The 10884-nt window shown below is 50.7% G+C and overlaps 1 protein-coding gene across 2 annotated transcripts in view; it reads left to right on the top strand.

Annotated features, from left to right (window-relative positions):
- Nucleotides 1-8219: 8219 nt before the first annotated feature.
- The window catches only part of PDE6B (phosphodiesterase 6B), a 34882-nt gene continuing 32217 nt past the window's right edge, over nucleotides 8220-10884 (top strand). The window contains exon 1 of one of the 2 annotated variants that reach the window (XR_009259831.1): nucleotides 8220-8860. Coding sequence is in view for 1 of the 2 variants with exons in the window: in XM_058723276.1 (XP_058579259.1) it covers nucleotides 8321-8860 (540 nt within the window). In the remaining variant the exon portion in view is untranslated. The remainder of the gene's footprint in view (nucleotides 8861-10884) is intronic. The other variant, XM_058723276.1, reaches the window with a different exon arrangement.

The raw sequence follows: 10884 nt of genomic DNA, 5'->3' as shown, positions 1-10884 counted from the left end.
TATCTTTGCCAATTTGTATGCCTTTTATTTCTTTTTGTTGTCTAGTTGCTGAGGCTAAGACTTCCAACACTGTGTTGTGCAATAGTGATGAGAGTGGCCATCCCTGTCGTGTTCCCGACCTTAGGGGGAAAGCCCTCAGTTTTTCCCCATTGAGGATGATGTTAACTGTGGGCCTTTCATATATGGCCTTTATGATTTGAGTTATGTTCCTTCTATCCCTACTTTCTTGAGAGTTTTTATCAAGAAAGGATGCTGCATTTTGTCAAATGCTTTTTTTGCATCTATCAAAAGGATCATATGGTTCTTAACCTTTTTTTTTTATTAATTCCGCGTATCACATTCATTGATTTGCAAATATTGAGCCAGCCTGGCAGTCCAGGAATAAATCCCACTAGGTCATGGTGAATGCTCCAATCAAAAGACACAGGATATCAGAATGGATAAAAAAACAAGATCCATCTATGCTGCCTACAAGAGACTCTTTTTTTTTATTATGAAATTTATTGTCAAATTGGTTTCTATACAACACCCAGTGCTCATCCCAACAGGTGCCCTCAATACCCATCAACCACCCACCCCTCCCTCCCACCCCCCCATAAACCCTCAGTTTGTTCTCAGTTTTTAGGAGTCTCTTATGTTTTGGCTCCCTCCCTCTCTAACCATTTTTTTCTTCCCCTCCCCCATGGTCTTCTGTTAAGTTTCTCAGGATCCACATAGGAGTGAAAACATATGGAATCTGTCCTTCTCTATATGACTTATTTCACTTATCATAACACTCTCCAGTTCCGTCCATGTTGCTACTAAAGGCCATATTTCATTCTTTCTCATTGCCACGTAGTATTACATTGTGTGTATAAACCACAATTTCTTTATCCATTCATCAGTTGATGGACATTTAGGCTCTTTCCATAATTTAGCTATTGTTGAGAGTGCTGCTATAAACATTGGGGTACAAGTGCCTGGGTACAAGTACCCTGTATCCCTTGGGTAAATTCCTAGCAGTGCTACTGCTGGGTCATAAGGTAGGTCTATTTTTAATTTTTTGAGGAACCTCCACACTGTTTTCCAGAGTGGCTGCACCAGTTTGCATTCCCACCAACAGTGCAAGAGGGTTCCCATTTCTCCACATCTTCTCCAGCATCTATAGTCTCCTGTTTTGTTCATTTTAGCCACTCTGACAGCGTGAGGTGATATCTGAGTGTGGTTTTGATTTGTATTTCCCTGATGAGGCGCGACATTGAGTATCTTTTCATGTGCCTGTTGGTCATCCGGATGTCTTCTTTAGAGAAGTGTCTATTCATGTTTTCTGCCCATTTCTTCACTGGGTTATTTGTTTTCTGGGTGTGGAGTTTGGTGAGCTCTTTGTAGATTTTGGATACTAGCCCTTTGTCCAATATGTCATTTGCAAATATCTTTTCCCATTCCATTGGTTGCATTTTAGTTTTGTTGATTGCTTCCTTTGCTGTGCAGAAGCTTTTTATCTTCATGAGGTCCCAATAGTTCATTTTTGCTTTTAATTCCCTTGCCTTTGGGGATGTGTCAAGTAAGAAATTGCTGTGGCTGAGGTCAGAGAGGTTTTTCCCTGCTTTCTCCTCTAGGGTTCTGATGGTTTCCTGTCTCACATTTAGGTCCTTTATCCATTTTGAGTTTGTTTTTGTGAATGATGTAAGAAAGTGGTCTAGTTTCATCCTTCCGCATGTTGCTGTCCAGTTCTCCCAGCACCATTTGTTAAAGACACTGTCTTTTTTCCATTGGATATTCTTTCCTGCTTAGTCAAAGATTAGTTGGCCATACTTAAATTGAAGAAGATATAAAGAAATGGAAAAACATTCCGTGCTCATGGATTGGAAGAATAAATATTGTTAAAATGTCAATACTACCCAAAGCTATCTATACATTCAATGCAATCCCAATCAAAACTGCACCAGCATTCTTCTCGAAGCTAGAACAAGCAATCCTAAAATTTGTATGGAACCACAAAAGGCCCCGAATAACCAAAGTAATTTTGAAGAAGAAGACCAAAGCAGGAGGCATCACAATCCCAGACTTTAGCCTCTACTACAAAGCTGTAATCATCAAGACAGCATGGTATTGGCACAAAAACAGACACATAGACCAAAGGAATAGAATAGAAACCCAAGAGACTCATTTTAGATCTAAACACATTTGCAGATTGAAAGTGAGGGGTTGGAGAACCATCTATCATGCTAGTGGAGGTCAAAAGAAAGCCAGAGTAGCCATACTTATATCAGACAAACTAGATTTTATTTTGCTTTTTAAGTTTATTTGTTTTGAAAGGGAAAGAGAGAGAGTGAGTGGGAGAGGGGCATAGAGAGAGGATCCCAAGCAATTTCTATTCTGTCAGCGCAGAGCCCAATGAGGGGCTTAATCCCATGAACCGCTGAGCTGAAATCAAGAGTTGCATGCTTAACTGACTGAGCCACTCAGGCACCCCAGACAAACTAGATTTTTTTTTAAAAAAAATCAACATTTATTTTTGAGAGAGAGAGAGAGAGAGAGTGCAGGGGAGAGACAGAGAGAGAGGAAGACACAGAATCCAAAACAGGCTCCAGGCTCTGAGCCGTCAGCAGAGAGCTCAATACAGGGTCTGAACTCACAAGCCGTGAGATCGTGACCTGAGCCAGAGTCAGACACTTAACCAATTGAGCCACCCAGGAGCCCCATATCAGACAAACTAGATTTTTTTTAATTTATTTATTTTGAGAGAGAGAGAGAGAGAGAGAGCATGAGCAAGGGAGGGGCAGAGGGAGAGGATCCCAAGCAGGTTCCACACTGTCAGCACAGAGCCCATTGCAGGGTTCAGTCCCACGAACCATGAGATCATGACCTGAGCCAGAACCAAGAGTTGCATGCTTAACTGACTAAGCTACCCAGGCACCCCAGACAAACTAGATTTTAAAATAAAGACTGTAACAAGAGATGAAGAAGAGCATTACATCATAATTAAGGAGTCTATCCATCAAGAAGACCTAACAATTGTAAACATTTATGCTCCAAATGTGAAAGCACCCAAATATACAAATCAATTAATAACAAACATTAAAAAAAACCTCATTGATAATAATACCATAGTAATAGGAGACTTTAATACCCCACTTACAACAATGGACAGATAATCTAAACAGAAAATCAGCAAGGAAACAACTGTGAAAGACACACTGAACCAGATGGACTTAGCAGATATATTCAGAACATTTCATGTTAAAGTAGCAGAATACACATTCTTCTCAAGTGTGCATGAAGCATTCTTCAGAATAAATCACACACTGGGTCGCAAAGCAACCCTTAGCACATACAAAAAGATTAAGATCACACCATGAGTATTTTCAGATCCAGTGCTATGAAGCTTGAAGTCAACCACAAGAAAAAATTTAGAAAGTCCTCAAATACATGGAGGTTAAAGAACATCCTACTAAACAATGAACAGGTTAACCAAGAGATTAAGGGAGAAATAAAATACATGGAAGCCAATGAAAATGAAAACACGATGGCCCAAACCCTTTGGGATGAAGCAAAGGCTGTCCTAAGAGGAAAATACATTGCAATTCAGGCCTATCTCAAGAAGCAAGAAAGGTCCCAAATACACAACCATCCTAACCTTACACATGAAGAAGCTAGAAAACAAGCAGCAAATAAAGTCTAAAGCCAGAAGAAGGGGAATAATAAAGATTAAAGCAGAAATAAATGATATAGAAACAACAACAAAAACAGTACACAGATCAATGAAATTAAAAGCTGGTTTTTTGAAAGAATAAACAAAATTGATAACCCCCTAGCCAGACTTACCAAAAAGAAAAGAGAGAGGACCCAAGTAGACAAAATCACGAATGAAAGAGGAGAGATCACAACAGACACCACAGAAATTCAAGCAATTATAAGAGAATACTATGAAAAATTACATGCCAATGAATTGGGCAATCTGGAAGAAATGGACAAATTTCTAGAAATTCACACACTACCAAAACTTAAACGAGAAGAAACAGAAAACTTGAACAGACCTGTAACCTGCAAAGAAATTGAATCAATTATCAAACATCTCCCAACAAACAAGAGTCCAGGGCCAGATGGCTTCCTAGGGGAGTTCTACCAGACATTTAAAGCAGAGATAATACCTATTCCTCTCAAACTGTTCCAAAAAGTAGAAATGGAAGAAAAGCTTCCAAACAGCCAGCATTACCTTGATTCCAAAACCAGACAAAGACCAGTAAAAAGAAGAATTATAGGCCAATATCCCTGATGAATCTGGATGCAAAAACTCTCAACAAGACACTAGCAAATTGAATTAACAGTACATTAAAAGATTCACTCACCATGGTCCAACACAGTTCTTACCCAAGGTTTGCCCCCCACCCCAGGCCAGCACGTACCCCAGACAGGTGGCTTCAACAGCCCCTCCTCCCACTGCCTCCAGCTTTGCACATCTCCCTCTGTACCCCCTCCACTTAGGCCTCCATCATCTCCCGCACCCCATCCCACCCTTCTCCCCCTGCTCATGCGGGGATGGGGTACTCTGCAGCCTGCTGTCAACAGGATGTGCTAATGCCCATACCACATTCTTTACATCACCCTTTCTCACCCCCCCCCAAAAAAAAAACATGGCAAGATCTTGTTGGCCAGGAGCCAAACAGGAGCCCAGAGAAGCTGAGACACTGCCCTGAGGTAAGGCAACAGGTGAGAGCAGAGGATAGAGCCAGGGTTGGGGTACAAGCCCACCTTCAGTTCACATGACGCCCCATCCCCACCCTGGAGTCAGAGTCTGAGGCTTCTCCCTGCTCAGCCCACCCCCCACTTTGCCATCTGTCCTTTCCCAGTGGCGACCCAGCCAGGTAACACATCTCCCGTCGTCCCTCTGGCAAAACTCGTCCTGTGGACACTCAGGTGCCTCGTGGATATGTCCATTTCTGCACTGCATTACACTTCTGCGCTGGAAATGTAATGAGATTTCTGCGTGTGAACTCTGATTTTCTCATCCCTGCCACCCTTCTTGACTGGTTAATTTTAATCTCAGAGCATAATGCTCCTTAGGAACTTGCATCCTCCCCACGGTCTGGGACAAGACACTGGAGCTCTCTTCATGGAATAGCTATTTAAGACACATGCCTTGTTATAAATGGCTCCCGGGGTGTACTTGGTAATTCTGAGATTCCACATTATGATGAAGTCAAATTAACGGGAACCTAGAGAGCCCGTTTGTCTTCGAACATCTCCCACGTCCATTTGTGGAGAGCTTACCCGTTGTGTCGGAGGGGCCCTTGCACACGGGTGTACATCACAGGGGTATCCACAGGCCCGCCTCGCGGGTATACCTCACCGGTGCGCCTCTCAGCTGTGCTCTGCAGGGGTGCGTCACAGGCGTCACTGACGGCTACCTCACAGGCTCACCTTCAGTCATACCTCGCAGATGCACCTCGCAGACCTTCATCACAAGAGCATCTCGAAGGTGTGCTCACAGGCACAGCCCACAGGTGTACCTCAGGCACAAGCGCCCCTCCCAGGTGAGCTCACAGGTGTATTTCATAGGCTTGTCTCGAGAGTCTGTCTCCAACCGAATCAAGAGCCCACCCTTTCAGGGCTGTGCAGGGGCCCCAGGTAACATCAGTGGGTGTGTCAGAAAGTGAGACGAGGGAGGGCAGGAGCCCACCCAGAATGTGTTGTTGAGCAGTTGTCCTGGGGCCCCCAAGGTGGGCAGCTGGGGTATTTACACACAACCCCGTGAGTCACAGGTCAAGGGCTTCTCCAGGGGCGTTAACTTCTGGTGCCTCTGGGCTCCCACACCTGCGAATACTGCAGGCTCAGGGGCAAGGAGACCCACAGGTGAAGTGACACAGGTACCACAGGGAAGGTCTAGTGGGCACGGTGTGTAACGGAGGGTTGGAGCAGGGCTTACCTATGCTCTGGGCTCTCTTCTGCTCCAACCCACCACCCCAGGTTTCCGGCTAGCGCCCTGAGCTCCTCAGCCAGCCCCTCCTCTGCTCCCCGCCCATTCTGCCAGGAGCCCCCTCTGCTCCACCAACACTGAGTGCATCGTGCCTCTGAGCCCACGGCCATGCCATTCCCACTGCTGCAACCCAGCCCTGCAGTTGCCAGACATAGATGCATCCCTCACCGAAGGGCCTCCCCTGCCCCAGGCAGGTAAGCTGCACATCTACACCCCATTTCCTCAGCCCTGCAAGGAAGGAGCCAGCTGGCAGGAGCGGGGTGCAGAAGCCGGGACGGTTGTGCAGCCCTGAGTGAGCCTCAGGATGGGGCGAGCCAAGGATTTGGGAAGCGTCCCCACAAAGACTCTGCTGCCCTGGGCCTCTCGGCCAGATGGCTGCCTCATTGGCATGGCCCTCACATCAGGCGTAATTTGGACTGCAGCTCTGAGTGTCTGGAGACAATATGCTGGAAGGCTCTGGAAGCTGTCTGGGGACTGAATTCAGGGCAAGGTGACCCCCAACCCTGGCCCAAAATCCGAGTACCACAGCACCCCATCCACAGCACCTGCCTCCCTGCTCTCCCCCAGTCCCCAGGCAGAACTCACTATTTTTAGGAAAAGTGGGATGCTCAGAGCAGATCCCTGAAAGGAGTCTGCTGCATGACTAAGCACAGGCAGGAATGTCATAGCACAAGGGCCTGTGCCGGCGCTCGGCCAGCTGGGCCCATTGTGGCCAGCCCAGCTGCCAGGCACCAGCCCAGAGCCCACGCGGAAGGTCCCCCGGAACCAAGGCTTGTGCTGAGAAAACGTGTCTGAGCCCAAGAAGTTCCCTGGCCCCACAATCACACATGCGTGCACACTCACACGTGTGTGCATATATGCATGCTCCTACATGCACAAACACATTTTTGCCAGCTGAATGCAGTGAAATTCAGAAGCACACACAAATCCTGCACCCTGGTTAAAAGGTAACATGAGGGAACCTTAGGCCTTTTCCTCAGGCAAGGCCCCTGGTTCGTGATTCCTGGTCCTTGGCGTGGAGAGGCCTAAAGTTCTTCCAACAAAACTGTTCTGCCTCTGCCTCTGCCTCTGTGGACAGAAACATGGCTGCTGCCTCAGAAGATGAGTCTAGAAAGCCAGGTGCCCACCTGGCATACCTCATGGATGTATCTCACAGACATTCTGCTGGGTGATGTGCACAGCTGGTTCACACTGTGGACGTAGCTCCGACCCCCAAGCTTCCAGCAGTCCCTGGGCATGCACACGCATGCACACTCATGCACGTGCACACCCAGCCCACATGCACACGCAGGCACATGCACGCCCAACACACCTGTACGTGCACACCCAGCGTGAACACACACACTCATGCATATGCACACACATTGCACACCAGCAGCTGGAGAGTCAGACAGACACAGAACAAGCCACCCAGTTTGAATCCAACCTTTTTGTCACATCATGGCCCACAAAGAAGCTAATCCCTGTATGGCACCCAGGCAGGTGGATAAGGAGAGAGGCTCTGCCTGCTACCGAGGCACGCTAGTCACTGTTTGAGGCACAACCAGGAACAATCTCATCTGTAGAACATGGCAGTACCTGCAGTGTGGTTGTGGACTCTGTGTGAGGAGGGGGTCTGGCAGTTTGAATAAAGGTTGCCCGGTAAGTGGGAATTGGGCCAGGGAAAAAGATGCGTGGTGGGGGTTTGCTGAGACTTCTAAGGGCACTAGCTCTTAACAGAGAAGCTCTGTTGTGCACCCAGGTGACCTATTCTCACATGCAAACCCCTCACCTGCAAGACCAAATACCCAGGCCACCTCTTCACCGTCAGAGAGAAAGGAAGGTCTCTGCAAACCCCCATCTTGTGGCCTGACCTCCACACTGGATGCCGGACCATCTTCCTCCCTTCTCCTCACTCCCTTCCATGAGGACGGAGCCATGGAGCTGCATTTGTTGACCTCTGGCACCATAGGAGGGTCCCCCCTCTCCCTGCCTGGGGCGGGGCTGCAGTTCCCCGAGGGGGAGAGCTGGTGCCCCATCTCTCCAGCACACCTGAGCCCAGGTGTGAGGGCCAGGAGACGTGGGGATGCCTGTTGGACCATCCAGAATTATCAGGCAATCCCCCAGGCAGAAAGGGTCACGGTGTTTGTGGGATTACCCCTCTGGAGGATTAGGTGTGAGGGGCTCCTCCGGTGGAAGCCAGCTCCCTACCCCCAGCTTCCCAGGACCCCTGCCACAGGCAGAAGCCCCTGAGCTCCCATCATCACCCACCCCTGGGAAAATCAGACCAAGCCCAAGATCTAAGGCAAGGGGGGCAAGCGTGGGTGAGTCAGCTGGCGTCCTCCCAGTCCTCAGTAATCGTCATTAAGAAAGGCTTTGCTGATGACAGTGTTTGCTGGGAGTCTGTGTGTGCCTGGGGACCGGCCACGACTCCTGGACGGGCAGTGGGACACCATGAGCCTCAGCGGGGAGCAGGTGCAGCAGTTCCTTGACCAGAACCCCAGTTTTGCGGACCAGTACTTTGGGAAGAAGCTGAGCCCCGGGAACATGGCTGGCGCCCACGAGGACGGGCAGCCGGTGGACTGTGCCAGTTTCCGCGAGCTGTGCCAGGTGGAGGAGAGCACGGCCCTGTTTGAGCTGGTGCAGGACATGCAGGAGAGTGTGAACATGGAGCGGGTGGTCTTCAAGATCCTGCGACGCCTCTGCACCATCCTGCATGCCGACCGCTGCAGCCTCTTCATGTACCGCCAGCGCAACGGCGTGGCTGAGCTCGCCACGCGCCTCTTCAGCGTGCAGCCCGGCAGCGTCCTAGAGGACTGCCTGGTGCCCCCCGACTCTGAGATCGTCTTCCCGCTGGACATTGGGGTTGTGGGCCACGTGGCTCAGACCAAGAAGATGGTGAACATCAAGGACGTGACGGAGGTGGGTTCTGGGCCACGACTGGTGCGGTTGGCGAGAGGTCCCTACCTGTCCCACGGCCAGCCTGCAGGCCATGTGGGGACCTCTTCTTTTAGGAAGGCAGCCGGGGGCAGTGGGGTGAGTGGGGTGAGTGGGGTGGCTTGGTCCAGAGCTCACAGAAAGGAAGGAAGCCAGCCTTGAGGTGGCTGGGAGGGTGGCCCGGACAGGCCCTGCTGCCTCCCTGACGCATAGGCCCCTGCACAGGAGCTTGGGGGGGGGGGGGGGGAGGGGTCAGAGCAGGGGCTGTGCAAAGGCCCAGAAAGGAAGGGCCAGTTGACCCTGGAGCCTGGAACTCACAATCCCATAGGAGAGCATGCTGCTTGCTCGCACAGGCAAGTTTGGGGGTTCGGGAGAAGCAGCAGGGAGACCAGGGCTGGTCCAGGCGGCACAGGAAGGGTAGGCAGGAATTCGTGTTGCTGAGAAGCAGGAGGACAGGCTCTTGTTGGGTGGGAAGGAGGGCGAGTGTGGGGCTAGCACAGCAGGAGGACAGGGGCCCTGGGGTGGAGGCCAGGGCGGTTGGCACGTGAGGGAAGGAGGTGCCTGTGGGACATGTGTGAGGGGCAAGGGCCTCCAATGTGGGCATGGGGTTGAGGAGCTCCTAGAAGGAGCAGGAAGAGGCCTCTGGGGCAGAATGGGACCCACTGCCTTCTCCCCTCTTCTCCCTTCTCGCCTGTGAGAGGGGCGAGCAGGAGCCCTGAGCTGGACCAGCCTCTTCCACTTTCAGTGAAAGAATCTAGAGGGGGTTGCCCACCAGGGTGGGTTTCTCTCAAAACAGCTTCTGTCCCCTAGTTCCTGGAGGCGAACAGACACGTGCACATCCCCCCAGGTCCCTTGGGAAGGAAGTGGTGGCAATCCTCTTAAACTTATCTGCTCTAAACAACCCCAGGTCCAGCGACCTGAATATAGTAATCTCTGGGATTAGCTTCATCTCCACTCCCGTTTAAGAAATGGGTCACCCATGCATCAGAATATCAGGAGCCTGAATTAACAGGAAAATAAGGAATTCGTCAGTGGGGAAAGGTGCAGGGGGCTTGCACTGAGTGACTTCCCCTGCTCCTTCTCTCTCTACATCTTGACCCCTCCCTTCTTGAGTCTGAGGCAGACCCCTCAGCCCCCAGGGGCCTGTCCTCCGATTGGCCTCCCAAGCCTGTGCTGGGTGAGGGTCTGGGTCAGGTGGCATGGCCATCCTGGGTCCTGTGCCTCCTCTATCCCTGGGCCCTCGGCTTCTTCAGACCCTTCCGCCTCCATGAGGACAGCCTGCCCTAATCTGTCCCCCAGTGGGTCAGGGGCATAGCACTGGCCTCAATCTTCAGGGCTGTGCTGGCTCTTCTTTATCTCAGACGTGGTAGAACTGAGAACAGAGCCCACATCAGCCAAAAAGCACATTTCCATTAAGTATGTCACAAAGCTCTAAGCATTGCCGATGTCAGGCTCCCAGACCCAGGTTGTCGTCAAAGGGGATACTGAGACAGAGCCTTGCTCCGTCTGAGGTTCCAGAACCCTACTCGCAGGATGAGAAAAGCATGGAGGCTGTTTTTGGAGGGTAGTGTGTGCCAGCGGGGCAGGGAACCCTTGCAGGCAGCCAGGACAGCCAGTGTATGGTGGCAGGAGGACACTGCAGGGCTGCAACATCACCCCACCACTACTCTGCAGCAACTAAGACCCCCCAAGGGCTCATGGCAAGCGGCCAGGCAGAAGGGACATGGTTCTGGGACAGTCTCTGACTCCCCTCCAAAGAGCTGTGGGCCCAGAAACAGTCCATCACAAGGGTCCTGCGTATTGCCAAGGCATCCAGACCCCAGTTGGGGCAGCCAGCCATTGGGGGGTCGAGGGAGGCTAGACTGGCATTAGGGGCATGGCTTTGTGGGGAAGGTCTAGGAGCCAGGCCAACTCTGAAGAGGGAGGAGGGCGACAGCACCAGGCCGGCAGTGCAGAACATGGATAGATGCTGCAGGAGAGCAATGAAGAGGGTCTGGGCAGTAGGGACA

Source organism: Neofelis nebulosa, chromosome 3 (assembly GCF_028018385.1).
Source record: "Neofelis nebulosa isolate mNeoNeb1 chromosome 3, mNeoNeb1.pri, whole genome shotgun sequence".
In the NCBI taxonomy this organism is placed as follows: domain Eukaryota; kingdom Metazoa; phylum Chordata; class Mammalia; order Carnivora; family Felidae; genus Neofelis; species Neofelis nebulosa.
The sequence above is the reverse complement of the archived record's forward strand: the minus strand, read 5'-3'. Positions and strand labels throughout refer to the sequence as shown.